At 34.6% G+C, this 14,807-nt stretch overlaps 1 protein-coding gene across 2 annotated transcripts; it reads right to left on the bottom strand.

Annotated features, from left to right (window-relative positions):
• Window positions 1-558: 558 nt before the first annotated feature.
• Window positions 559-14,694, bottom strand: LOC107415188 (UDP-glucose:glycoprotein glucosyltransferase). 2 transcript variants are annotated; one of them, XM_016023475.4, is made up of 37 exons: window positions 14,335-14,694; window positions 13,496-13,936; window positions 13,221-13,368; window positions 12,448-12,619; window positions 11,405-11,478; window positions 11,050-11,146; window positions 10,861-10,973; window positions 10,665-10,780; window positions 10,490-10,547; window positions 9,952-10,104; window positions 9,729-9,827; window positions 9,466-9,630; window positions 9,239-9,307; window positions 8,820-8,908; window positions 8,508-8,670; window positions 7,805-7,939; window positions 7,584-7,683; window positions 7,401-7,495; window positions 7,157-7,269; window positions 6,848-7,058; window positions 6,416-6,484; window positions 6,037-6,182; window positions 5,509-5,610; window positions 5,142-5,289; window positions 4,742-4,798; window positions 4,533-4,663; window positions 4,273-4,361; window positions 3,811-4,154; window positions 3,625-3,714; window positions 2,821-2,885; window positions 2,499-2,601; window positions 2,215-2,373; window positions 1,969-2,109; window positions 1,771-1,814; window positions 1,564-1,678; window positions 1,053-1,205; window positions 559-959 (listed from the first exon to the last, which is right to left on the bottom strand). In XM_016023475.4, exons 1-37 carry the CDS (start codon window positions 14,493-14,495, stop codon window positions 786-788), a joined length of 4,902 nt encoding a protein of 1,633 aa, XP_015878961.3. In that variant the 5' UTR covers window positions 14,496-14,694; the 3' UTR covers window positions 559-785. The 2 variants fall into 2 exon arrangements, with proteins under 2 accessions (XP_015878961.3, XP_015878960.3); XM_016023474.4 differs by having other exon boundaries at window positions 13,221-13,371; window positions 14,335-14,693.
• Window positions 14,695-14,807: the final 113 nt, after the last annotated feature.

The raw sequence follows: 14,807 nt of genomic DNA, 5'->3' as shown, positions 1-14,807 counted from the left end.
TAGTGGCTATGGTGGTAGGTGGGTGAGTGTAAGATGCATTTATCACATTCTGTGTCTGCGCACACTTAAAAAGGGTCAGTGGTGACTGACTGATGGGCAAGGCCATATCTGAGCCCCGCACCATTGCATGTAATGCATACCTAATGGCTATCACTCATTTGATTGGAAACACATTATTTTTGTGCAAACGTCAATTTCCAACATCAGAATCAAATTTGTCCAATTTAATTCTGCGCCATACTGGTCAAAGAATTGAGTGCTCGAAACAAAATGTAGTTGCTGAAACCTCATTGGATCTGAAAACATCGATAACAGAATTAGTAATGCCTCTCCCAAAAAAAAAAAAAAAAAAAAAGAACACTTAAATGGAATTTATTTTTTCCTTACTTTTCAGCGTAACCTGATTGCTGTTTTGAGGAAAAAAGTTTAATTTACAAGGAATAGTTTCCAAGATAACAATTAGTTTCTAGAATCGGTTTTGTTTTGCGTGGGGGAAGAATGTTAAGATTGCTCAACCGTACAAAAAATGTTAAGATTGCTCAACCGTACAAAAAATACTTTAATCCAAGGATAAAAGTACCCCAGAGCTTTCAAATGTTAAAAAGGTAACAAAATCTTTTTGTACTCTTTGTATTCTTTGTAAGAGTACCAAAAAATAGAGAAATAAACTGCAAAACTTCAAAATTATGAGACTACATCTTTATAGGGAGGGGTCAATAAACCCAGATATTTCTAACAAGATTATAGTGAAATTGAAGCAATGTTTTCTGTATGCTATTCTAAATTCACAACTCTGCCTTAGATTCAAGGTCCTCCTCCAACAGCTGGTCCTTCGAGTTTTGTGATGTAGGAGATGGTACAGGCTCTTGCAAGTCCACTTCATCACCTAAGATTTTTGCAGTAAATTTTCTAGCTTCCAAATCAAGATCTGGCCACTCGGATACTATTCTTTTAGCTCCCTGTAAGAATTATGATAAGGAAAGTGGTAAATGGAGAATGTATAAAAACCAAGATTTCAAATAATGATGTCTAACACAACTAGATGAATCTACCTGAAGCTTGGGTTCTTTTGTCATGGGATTGTTGCAGAGATCGATGGTTTTTGCCTTGGATTTTGTAGAATTACCACACCATGACTCGCACCAGAGCCATTCTTGTGGTAGTGAAAAGATGGGAACTGTATGTTGAGCATAGTTTGGAAGGTCCTGAAATATGCATGGTGGAATCAGCAAATAAGATTTGACTTTTAAAATAAAACTATGCATTTAAAGAGGGTCTAAGCAAGTAGTTAAACATAGCATGGAATGTTAATGAGTACAATGTGTTTGGCCCAAATGAATCTTAGAAAAGTGCACTATGAATCCAAATTCCACTTACATCTACAATAATTCAAGCTTCGATAGTAAAATGCAAGGTTCAAAAGACAACATAACAAGCTGCAGGAAGACATCTGCTGGAGAAATAGTAAAAGATGTCTTTTATGCTTTTAATGTTGGAGCTGGAAGGGCAAGTGTGCAAGTCTTAAATGGAAACTGAAACTACATCTTTAACTCAACCACTTGCCTGATCAAGATTGGCTAAACTATTTGGATCCTTGCTTAGAGATTCATAGAAAACTCTCAGGTTATCTCCTGCCGCAGTTTGTCGAAATTTCACCAAATCCACAACATACAATGCGCTGCAACAAAATATGGCACAATATCAAGCTCACATCTATTTCATAGGTAAGACCAACAACTCATCCAAAGGTGAACAGAGGAAGCTACAGACCTTATGTGGTATGGTTTTCCCCGTAAATGTTCTTTCCAGAAACCCTGATCCACAGAAAAATAAGGAAAAGCAGTAAGAAAAAAATTTTAGCGAGACAATTTGAGAGTACTCTTACGATGATCAGAATAAGAAAAAATCATAACAAACAATCCCCTTTCACAGAGTTTAAAAGAAAAGTCAGAAAATATTGGTATCTACTTGTCTCCAAAATCGATATCCATCCATCTCCTTGTTGTTGTCACAGAAAGGAGTATATGCAAGGGGTTTTCCTTTTATATCCATGTCATAGAGTTCTCCCATGTCGGTCCTCACAATCTGATCCGCATCAACAAAAATAACCTATGTATACCAGCAGGGCAGATGTCACATGCACATTCAGCATATCTCGAATGAACAAGCAACTAGAAATTATTAACAATAAGGAAGCCTAGGAATCTGTAAAACCTTTTCCAAAGAGAGAGGGAATATGACATCAAGGAACAAGATTTTATAGGCCCAGATAATTCGCTGCTTTTCTTTCTGCTTGTGCAACCATGTAGGCCACTTATAGGTGATTAGTTCATACTCAAAACCATACTCTTCAGCCATATATGGAATTACATCCTGCATGTTGTTATTTTACCGAAAAGAGTGCAACCATGTTAAGCAATATAATTAGAAATAAATAACCAAGGACACCCACGAAAATGGAAAAAAAAACAACCAATATAGTGACTTCAATATTACACCTTGAACTGAGGAGAAAGATAGTTCTTTATGAACCAGAATTTAACTGGACGATTTGTGTTCTTCAAGACACTTAAAATCATGATTTTCAGAAAGCGTTCATATCTGCCAAACAATATCATGAGGATGTCAGAACAAAATTGCTCGTAATTCTCCGCAAGTGTTTATATCCTACCATTCATATATAATTCTATGATAGTTGTAAGATAATGTAAGCACACAATAAACCTGTGCACACCCCAATTTTTACTGGATGAACTACCCAAAAAGAAAAAAAAGTAGCTACTAAAAGCGGAGCTTAAAAAACAAGGAAAAAAGACTTACAAGTGTCCAGAAGCTATAGAAAAGATATTTATTGTTTTTCCACGTCGCCCACTCTTTCCTTGCTCCTGAGGAGTTAAAGAAGGAAAGCTTATCAGCAACCAAAAGCATGCTACACAGATTGGGTATTTTACTAACACAGTTGGTGACAAGTTCAGGCTTCACAATTTATGAAGATCAACATATGCAAACCAACAAATGAAACATGGTTATATAGACAGCAACATTTATTTGCATAATAATATAGAGTTGGTCATCATCAGCTGCAAAGCTTGCAAAAAGAAACTATACTTAACAAAAAGGAAGTTATATAATGTGTAATATTCATAAAATTACATTACAGTGAAGCTAAATCCTTTGGAGATCCACCCTCAATTCACCAACATTGGCATCTGGACCTCAAAGTTTTTAAGAAAAGAATAATATTTGACTACAGTTATATCAATGTTTCAATGAGGAATATGGTGGAGTACTAGCTTTATTACCATTATGCGAAGTCATCAATCTTATGTATAATAAGTCAGGGCATGGCATCACTCAATGAGTGAATTCTTACGATACCATAAAATTAGTAGATCAAATCGGTTGGAAGTATATTATATAGTTTCATACTTAGGACAATCATAATAAACCAGACGTTTCTAACGGGGAAAAATAGGGAGAATGAATGAAAGGCATATATCAGACAAAGTTAGAAATGAATCATATGATTTTCACAATTTGGAAGCTTATAATCAACCAGAGCTTGAGGCAGATAAATAAAGATCATAAAACAAAGAAACATGTCAAAGAAAGAAAATTTCTAACCATTGATGTGCTTTCACTCTTTTTTGATAGCTCTTTCCCACCAATAAAACCAGAAGCCCATTTTAAGAAGTTGGAGTTCCAGCTATTACCCTATAACAAATCAATTAAAAGACATCAATATGATTCTTAAATGTTCAAAAATGTAATTTGAACATTAATATGCAGTTAATAACGACAAGCACTAACATTCTTATTATCTTGTACATCATCATCAGAAACCAGTAATTTCTCATGCTCCTTGCCCTTTTTCTTCATTACTTCTAAATGAACTACTTTACCCCGGAGATCATTTATGACGATACGCTTTGATAATGGTTTGTTCTGATTTCCATCATCATCTTCCTTGAAAAGGTAAAGCTCAGAACTTCTTCCAGGGGCAAGTTGCAAGTACCAAACCCCAGGAGAGACTTTCATTTGCCAATAACCCAAATTGGCCATGACAAGAGTATCCACCAAGTGGGGTGTACTCTTAGTACCAAGAATAAGCTGAAGGCCTCTTGGAGGATCGTGATCTTTCTCAGAACAATGACCTGGGGCAAAGATGGCTTGTTAATACATTTGACTTAGTAGTCCTTCACTTCATTTCTCACACAAAGATTCATTCCATAGGAGAAAATATCTACTATTATGGAGAAAACATAATTATACCAGTAAGAACAAGAGCTTCAAGTTCAAATACTGCTTGCAGTGTCCGTGTATCACCAATATTCTCAAGCAAAATGTTATCCAGGTCATGGCTGTGACAAATTACAGTAGAAGTAGAATAAGCAAACAACAAAAATAAAAATTTTGAAATCATTAGATATACATAATGTTAACTGAAATCAACCCACATTAGAATTTGTACAAAACAAGGAACGTAAAGTACAACAAGGATTAAGAGTGAATATATTAAAGATAAAACATACACAGCAAGAACAGGCTCAATAAGCCATGGCTCAGGAACATCCAGATTCATGGTAAGAGTTTTTGACAATGGCATATTTGCAAAAAATGCTTTAGGACCATTTATAGTGTGGTCTGTGCTGCTGAAGTCATCCTGCAAAATATAGAATGACTAAGCAGGACGTAGTGAAATTCAATCTAGAGTATTCAATGAATAAGTCATCTGGCCTACCATTGTAGGTACTACATATCTGTAGTAATTCTTCAGAGGGAGATCAACAAGGGAACTCTGCAAGGAAGTCAAATGTTAGTTCCTCCGAGCATTCAAAAATTTTTAACTAATATTTTTATTTCGAGCAGTTTGAAGTTTGAACTGTCTTAATATGCAAAAATCTCACACACTTCACAGGTGCGACTTTTGCCTATGGACATGAGCTTAGATTACATAATCAGATTTGAAGGACAAAAATGTAAAAAGATTATGAGTAGGGAAAAAAAAAAAAAAAAAAAAAAAAAAAAAAAAAAAAAAACAAACAAACAAACAAACAAACGAACGAACATAATGAACAAGCATTAATGACTTCTTTGACACATGTATGATAATACAATGAACAAAATGGAATCTGGCTCACCATTGGATTTAGTACAATCCTCATGCTAGGCTGAACATACTTTTGTATTACTCGGAGAATGGAAGAAAACTTTTGACCAGATGCACTTAAAGGATCGATAACTGCATCAATATGAATACTGGAAGTTTCGTTGTTTAAAACAATGGCACTGCACAAAGTCAAAAAGAAGAAGTATAAGATATGATGGAACATCAAAACAATCTAAATATTCCAAATTCTCTACCAACATCAATATTTAAAACCCTTACTCTATATGTTTCTTTTAACCCATATCTCATAGATTCGGAAAATATAATATAATCACTCATATATAATAACACAACAATATAAAGATATTTCAACTCAAAAGAGCAACACTAGCCCTCACCTATGTTGAGCATGGAGAACCTCAAAACGTGCGCTTTCAGAACTTCGATCTCGTGTAGCCATTGAAGATGACACAGACATGATGATATCACTAATGAATTTGCTGCAAATACCATTTCAAAAATCATCATAAATTCTCTATGCATGCATAAAAAGATAATCTATTTAAGGAAAATATGATATATCCTTCTTCACATGAGTCAAAGTAGAAAGCTGCTATGTCTCAGGGAACTGTTACACGTTAGGGCCACCCCCTTAAGCACCTAAATATTTAGCAAAAAAAGTGAATTTTGCTCACTTATAATCTGATCCAAACTAAGGTCATGCTGAAATTAGTCATGCAGAAAATTTCACTATCTTATGGCTTCTATGGTTATTTAAGGTTAAAAACTTGAAGAATTTTAGGATATATGGGTGGCATCTTGCAGAACTATAGAAAATATGTCTTTCTAAGGAAAACGAACAACTAAATATAATAGTCCAACAATTAAAAAGAAAAAAGATCAACAGCAAAAAGCCACAATCAAACCTTGTTAGCATGTCAGGATCCAAGTCTTGCCACTTTACTTCATCGATAATTTCTAGAATATGCTTTACTCTCTGCTTAAACTCAACTCCCTCCAGAAGATGCAGGTCATGGCTCAAAAATGTGCTCTTATCAGTTAAAACTATTACCTATCAAATTCCAAACTATGCTGTCAGTACATCGGAATTTATAATAACAATGATGATATAGTTATGAGGTGAAAGAGAGAGTGAGATCCATTATAATTGTCCAATAAATTTAAGCCAAAAAGAGAGGGCATATATCACCATGTAAACAGCTAATGGAAGTTAAGGAATTGATCCAATAAACTTAGTTTATTTAAAGAATTCCACCTGAGGAAATTTCTCAACACAAGACTCACCCTTCCATTGGTAATAACAGCATTGACACTGGAATCAAGTCCAAGTAGCCTATACAAAAATTGTCCCACCTGAATACCATAGAAACAGTTAATGTAAAAGCATTCTCTAATGAGCTTACAAATGGAAAATCTCAACATTAGTCCAGCCAATAATTTTTAAGAACCCCATAACAAAGATAGCTATAGAAAAGAAAGTCTCTTCACAGAACTGTTTGCTATGTCGCAGTGAGCCATAGGAAGGCAAATCTGATGAAATAATTTCACATTTTTACAACCTTAATATAATTATTGAAAGCAATTTCATCAAGGGTTTTACTATGTTCTCTCAATTCTATCCAACAATCATAGGTGGACATCACATGTATAATAACTCGCAATACAGGAATGACCTATAGCTACTAGAAGGTTGAATTAAGAAGTCAAATCATATACCTTATTCAACTGTTCTCTCAATTTATCAGTAGCAAAGTCAGTGAGAGCAGCTCTAAATGCTTTGGATGATATCCCATTAGATTCAGCAAACTCACAGACTTTATCTATAAATGCTTGAGAGTTCTCAGCAGGTTTTGAAGACACAAGCAAGTAATTCTGCTCATAGAATGAGCAAAGCTGCTCCAAGAAGTTTAATACCTTTTTCTTATGACTGCATAATATCATAAGTATAATAAGCACTTAAAAAAATACACTGAAATATAAACTCACAAAGAGATAAGTCATTAAGCTTTCATAAAGTAAATGAACCTATATGAGGATGCAGTGATTTCAAATGCTTTTATGAAAAGGAGACTAGAAACATCAGCATCCTCATTGCCACTAAATAACAGGCCCACTCGACCACCTTTAGACCCTTCAATCTGCACCATAATATAAGATCAAACAATAATGATGGGCAAACACTTAAATAATAAAGATGCAGTTTAGCCAAGATAATAACCCTAATGTCAAGAACACAAAAGGAAATGACATATTGGTTTGAAATACCAACCAAATATTGTAAGCCTTCATGGAGCAACTTAATCCCTTTCTTTGATGCAACATCAACAGCAAGAAGATGAGTCACTGGCTTCAAATCATCCACAGCTGTGGGATCAAATAAACCGAACTTTAGGAGAATGACTCAGCAGAATCATAAGTATTAAATAAGGGTTTTAACAAAAATATAGCTTACTTTCAGAAGAATGAAAATAATTAATATCATTTAAAACGACCTCCCCTCCAAGAATGGATGTAGACAGAGAAATGAACCTTGGTTTGCTATCAGCAATAATCTACATCAAGATATTCAAGCTCAACTATGAAAAGACATATTCACCATGCGCAAATTTACAAGAAAACAAGATGTAATTAGGACATATATAATATTTCCTTAAAACTTTTAAGAAACTTCACCTGTGGATTGTAGCGGCTAAGACCGCTTTCTGATAGAAATTTGTCAAGCACATCTGTCCTAGAATTTATATGCCCATAGTAAACTTGTTCCTGTATTCTGGGAAGCTCATCGTTCATTGCATTCATAAGAGCCTCCTGATCAACGCAAGTTCAAATGAATTACAACAAGGATGCCTCCAAAATTTAACTGATGCAAATCAAACTGAAGCTAATTTAAAAATGAAATTCAAGTTGAAAACACACAGAGAGAGAGAGAGAGAGAGAGAGAGAGATTAATATGCAATATGCATTACTGGAAATCGATGCCTCTATGCACATTTCCTATTAACATTCTGAATCTAAATGAATTATATATTTAATATGAAAGATGCAAAGAATACTGAGCTAAACCACTCCCTCCAATTGTAAGAGAATCTGGACAGATTTAGACATGGTAGCGACCAATACAATCAACCGTAATACCTTAGCCGTTCAACAATCACCAATACATAAAGATGGGCTATTTCTTAAGTGGAAAAACCATGATCTGTCAAAAAGTGCATATGGATTTGATTCTTAATAATAGATCATGCATAAATGCAAAAGGTTAGGATTGTTATTCTCTCGTATGACCTCACTCTATTCTGACCAACTCCAGGTAATGAATTTCTTTTTTTATGAGTTTGATCCCAAAAAATTATAATAATGATACAGTATAATCAACCTCATTAGAATCAATAACAAGTCCATTCATCAACAAGCAACATTGCTGCTTAGCCAATCCAAGCTTAAAGACAAACATGGAGGTCTCTAAAGACAGTTCCTTGAAAGTTTGCTCCTTTTCCAGCTTCAACAATAAATCTTGAGGATGAGATTTTGCCTTTGGCCTACAGAAAGAGAATAACAATATTTTTTGACGTCACCTTTATTAAGTAAAGAATATATAAATGCTCTTATACTTAAAAGAAGGGACCATGCAAGCTCATCATTTGCATACAATTTTGCGCCAACCACAATATTTATAGAAAGAACCTACAATACAGTTTCCACAAATGCTCCTTCCACATGATGTATTTCAAGAGCATCATCTGTGGAACCATCAGATTCAATCCGCAATTTGTTTATCTGCCATTTGTAGAGAAACGGTCAGAGTATTCACATTGTAATGTAAAGATTTATAACTTATGGCTGCCTAACCATCATGGCATTTAATATTGTTTTGTTCCAAACTTTTTTTACTTTACTTTTTCTTTTCCTGATTGTTCACTCTTTAACTCAGTGATTATTGTCCCAAATAGAATGATCAACAGGTAGCAGAAAAGCTATAGCATAGTAGATATAGGAACAATCACTCTAATAACTCAAATGCTTGTTTTTATTTATATTGCAACATCTACCATATTATGTCTCCATAGAGAAAAGGGATGAGCACTGCATGACAGCAACAAATCTTACATTACTAAGAAACTGGAAAGCTGTTTGAATTCCATGGTTCTCCTTGATATAAATGAACAGGCGTATAATCTGCAAAATAAAGTGTCAAATTTTTATCACCCCTAAATTTCAGGGGCTGCTGAAGTAAGATACAAAGCATTATCAGGGAACAAAAAGCAGAGGCAGAAGAAATCTGACGGTAGCAAGCTCCGGAAGTGCAAATGCTAAAGCTAAGAAGAGGCAATTACCAAACTGGATAAATCATCTTCGATCTGATTGTCATTCTCCATGGATGATGAATAAATTCCACCACCACCAGTTTCAATTTTCTTAATCAATTTCGAAGAGTACATTATAATCCCAAATCTCATAGGTATATTATTCTCATACAAAGACATGACCATGTCAATTCCCTGCAAGGTTCAAAAGTTTAAAAAATAAAAAATGCCATAATATCAGCAGCCAGATAATAATCAGGAACGTACGATTTGACAGAAAAACATAAACTTGCCTCAAGACCACAAACAGTAGCTGGATCAATAACAGAAACTGTATGGAAAAGGTTCTTCCGTATATAACGTAGCTGTCCAGGGAACACTGGCATCAAAATCTACACAAAATTTAGAAATTATATCCACGAAATTATCCCACATGAAATCCTACAAGTCTTAACGCTAAAAACTAGCTGGGAAAAGAAAAAGAACTATAGAAGGCAGGTAAGGGGATATATCTACCTCATTTAAATTATTCCTCCATCGCCGATACTTAGCATCTTCTTCCAGATTATTGATATAATGAACATGAGTTGAACGAAAATCAATACGGAACATATTAGAGTCTGAAGGAGGCAGAGTTGACAGGAGTTTCCGTACCGTACTCGGTGGAACCTGTAATAATTGGAGGTTTCAACATGTTCAGGCTGCACAGGGAACAACTGGAAGACATTTGTTTAAGATTGCACAAAATGATATCTATGACTTCAAAGTAATCAACTTGTTCAAAGAACATAGTACTACAGTAAGTGAATTTGTTCCATCTTTTCATCTAGTACACAAAAAAGGTTACATCTTTAAGTTGAAATGGAAGCTCAACCTAAGATTAAGTGAAAAAATCGCAAGAAAAGATTACAATTTTTTTTTTTTTTAAGAGGAAAAAAAGAAAGAGGACAGAGAATGCACAGTGATGTCAGACTTATTGAACCAGAAGAAATAAACATTTCAATCACAATTTCTCATTCATTTGTACTGTTAATTTAAAAATATACCCACTAACCTTAAGTTTTAAAAATTGATCAGCCAACAATAAATCCTGGTGGATCATGTCAACCAACCTATAAAAAGAGGAAAGAAATACACCGTCAGAATAGGAGGATAACAATAAAAATTTTGAAAATTGTCATGGCCTTTAGCAATAAAGGGCGGAAATTTAGTGGGAGCAAAAGCATTACAGATAAAGATCCACATCTTCTATATTGATTAAAGCACCATTCAGAGCCATTAAGGACTTGCCAGGTGGGATCATTCGTTGGTTCGCAATTATTTCATCTTTAACTGAATCATCTAGCTGCAAAAAAATACAATAAAAAGTATCTTTAAGCACATTTATTTTTGTCAAACTTGAATAACTACTAAAGGCTTTTGTACCTTCATGCGGGATAAGGAAGAAACAATATTTGGAAAATTCTGACTAATTTCCTGCATTGACTGCAGAGGATCGGAGGCATGAACTATCCTTTGTGCAGTTTGATGTCCCAGATCTGTTCAAAAGAATATTATTAGACAAACTAAAGTTTCATAATAATTATAATAATAGAAACCTTAGTGCATGAAAACCTTTTAGTTCCCAAACATCAAGCGTATCAGATACTGTTGATGATAATAGATAATCTCTGAAAGCCATTATTTCTGATGTCAAGTCAGGCTTGCGTTCCTGTATGGACAGAGAAAAAAGTCTATCTTCAGCCATGATACCATCATAATAAAAACGAATTCTTTCTGATAGTGTAATGAAACAGATAATCTTAATACAAAAATGATGCATCTGTAAATATCACTTTTAAATCTATACAGTAGTAAAATGACGTCCACTCATCAAAGTCATACTATGGACTAATAATGTTCAATGCGAATAATCTTGTAGCATAATATAATATAATCATTGGAAAGGTAATTATAAAGAAGAACAAACCAGAATTTTAGCAAGTATGAACCCTCTAACTTCCTGGCTGAGATCTTCAGTCCGAGGATCTTCTAAACTCACACCTGCAACTCAAACCTCACACTTCTCAAGAAAATACTATACAAATTACTAGTTCATGATAATACATTAATCAGAATAATCCTTTTAACGTCAAGAACTCAGAACATTTTTTCCCATACAATTTACCATATAAGAATATTAGATAATTGGTTTTCCAAAGGAATCTAGATGCATGATACTAATCTATTTAAATTAGCCAATTTTCTGCAGGTTATGTATTAAGTTCTAAAATTCTCTTTGAAATTAGAATGCTCATGGAATTCACAATGTCATTAAATCTGTAAGATAAATCTGACAAATCCGATACAAGCAATAAAGGGTGACCTAAAAGTGGAAGCATTAACTTACCAAAGCAAAATGGTTAGAGTAGACTAAAAGAATAACAACGCTTTCCAAAACTCAGGTAACACTAAATAAGAGTACAAAGACACCAGATGGAATACGTTATAAATCCCCTTATACTTGGGACCGTACAATTTACCAGTTAGGATATGCACGCAAACACAATGAACCCAGGAAGAATAGTACCTAAAATGCTATAAGCCACTAGGCAAGCAGCATAGAAAGTTCACGTGGGAGAACGAATGTTATAAGAGTAAAAGGAAAAGGTAATCTAAATAACTTTGATGATACATTTGAACAGAAAAGGAAAATGAGTCTTTAAAGAAAATACAAGTTCACGTGAGAGAACAAATGTTATAAGAGTAAAAGGAAAAGGTAATCCAAATAACTTTGATGATACATTTGAACAGAAAAGGAAAATGAGTCTTTTAAGAAAATACAATAGCAAAATAAAAGCTCAGACATATAAAAAATCATATTACCCTTTAAAATATAAAGCAAGTTCAAAACAACAACAAAAAAATAGGATAGCATTCCCTGGTACCAGCTTGCCTTAGTTTATATGAACTTCAGCTTTTAAAGATCATGCACCACTTCAACAAGGACAGAGCAGAATCAATTTTTCTTACCTTTCTTTATTGCACTGTCATCCATAGCCTTATATTCCATATTCTTCAAAGCAAGTTCTACACCATAACCACCCAAGTTTAAAGCATTTCTTGTACCCACAGCACCACATTGGCTAGTTTTTGCTTCACACCCAGTAGGTAATACAGGTCTAACAGCGTACTTAATTTTTCCCTGTAAAATATTAGGACCAAATATCAGCAACCTTTACACAAAATGAACCACCCATATATGCACACATAACAACACATGCCTACACCCGTTTAAAGTCAGTAAATACAACAGCTATAGGATAAACACACAGTATTTGATAGGCTTAAGTGACTGCAGCAAGTATTTACTGTGTTGCTCCTGTCCAGTCAACATTTTTTAAATTTGACAGTTTAAAAGCTAATGAAGTGCAGCTCCGACATCCAAAATGGAAGGCAGCTTACACGATCAGACTTAACCTCTATAAGTGCAACCATGGTAGAAAACTCAGCATTCAGCAATGTTGTGATAGGATTGAGGGGGAAAAAAACAAACATAAAAAAGCAACCAGAATTATGCATGCTGTTTCATTTCTTATTTAATGGGATTAACCGCTAAAACCTTCTTCTTCTTCTTCTTCTTCTTCTCTCTTTTTTTTTTTTTTTTTTTTCTATTTATTGTAAAATGCATATTCATTTAGAATATGAGAAACTTATATTCAGGAAGCAATAAATCTATAGATAATAAATTAAACAAATGACCAGAAGATAGAAAAAAAACTATATCGACGTAGGAGGTTATGAACCTCTTTAGCAGCTTCCACGAGGGTAGAGTGGAACTCCTTGAAGCAATCAGTTCCAATCGCTCCATAAAGAATAGCAACTGGACTTCCAAGACTTGAATCATAATGGATGTGGTCGAACTCAAAAAGTTCAGGCTGAAATGAATCTCCACTGCTGAAAATCAATATATATACACACATAAGGAAGTGATCAAGACATGACAAACACCTATACCTTAAGAGAGAGAGAGAGAGAGAGAGAGAGAGAGAGAGAGAGAGAGAGAGAGGATAGTTCTTACGGCGTGTGAAGCCACAATTGCAATTCTGCAATGTCAAAGAACAGTGCACCACCAGTATCCACCCAACAACATTTCCCACCAGGGCTTTTCGGGTTTAGACCAACATTTAAAGCGTCTGACTTTTTAGCTTGCACATACTCATTTGTTTCTGTGATTCCTCCACTTACACTATTTGGGTTGCTTTCATCAGCCAGAGGAAAAGAAGAAAGGGACTCCTCAGCTAATTGCTGAAAAAGTACCAATCTTGGAGATGCTGATCTCAGAATAAGAGAGAATTCAAATACTGATGCCAATGGCTCATCTAAAAGAGAGCGTCCATGTCTTAGAATTTTCTTCAGACAATCTTTAGCACTAAACGAATCAGCACTTTCATTCTCATTAGGAAGCCAGGCCTCAATGAAGTTCCAAAAATGCTCTTTCTTTTCTTTAGATAATAATTCACTGACAATCACACAATATGGAATCTATCAGAAGCGTAGAGAAAACTGAAAGATAGGATCTACAAACAGATTATGAAAATTAATTTAAATGGCATTCTTGCTCCAAAACTAAATTATGCGAAGAATATCATCTATATCTTCAATCTTATTTATTTTTTTTTTTTTGGCTAATCTATATCTTCAATCTTTATGATGCAAAAGTAAAGTTTTTTAAGCAGCTAAAAAATACACAATTTGTTCTCTCTATTTTTCTTTCTTTCATTAAATACCAACAATAAGTAAAATAATAATAATAACGAAAACAAAAACTCGCTTAAACTTTCAGAAATTGGCTTTCACCAACAAAAAAAAAAAAAAAAAAAAAAGGTTAAAATTTAGAACCAAAAAAGGACGACGTACCCAGCTTCCAAAAGCAATGGAGTGCCCGACCACTTGGCTTGAACTGCGACCTGCACGTTCTTCGGTTTTCGGTTCTGGGCACAAACCGAACCAATCCCACATAGTCCCAAACAAACGAGAACGACTAAAATACAAAAACCAGATCTAAAACGGGTCTCCATTGGCTAGTTTCCAGACGTATAAAAGTTTTTAAATCTTTTTCACGGATACACGAGTCCAAACAGATCGGCCATGGATGACTCAGTAAGTGAAGCTCAAGGTCATGTGGAGGTTTGTAAGGAAGCGATGACTGAAGGAGACGACTTCAAAGTTCCAAAGAAGAGTGAGACAGAGAGAGAGAGAGAGAGACTGATAGAGAGAACATGAGCTATTTAACGGCTCCATTAGTCTTTATGAGAAGTAAAGGGCCTTTTTGGTAATTTGAGGCTATAGTGTCCACGTCATAGTCTGACGTGGATTTCCATATTAGGATC

Source organism: Ziziphus jujuba, chromosome 4 (genome assembly GCF_031755915.1).
Source record: "Ziziphus jujuba cultivar Dongzao chromosome 4, ASM3175591v1".
Lineage (NCBI taxonomy): Eukaryota > Viridiplantae > Streptophyta > Magnoliopsida > Rosales > Rhamnaceae > Ziziphus > Ziziphus jujuba.
Note: the sequence above shows the minus strand (reverse complement) of the source record. Positions and strands in the feature narration are given on the sequence as shown.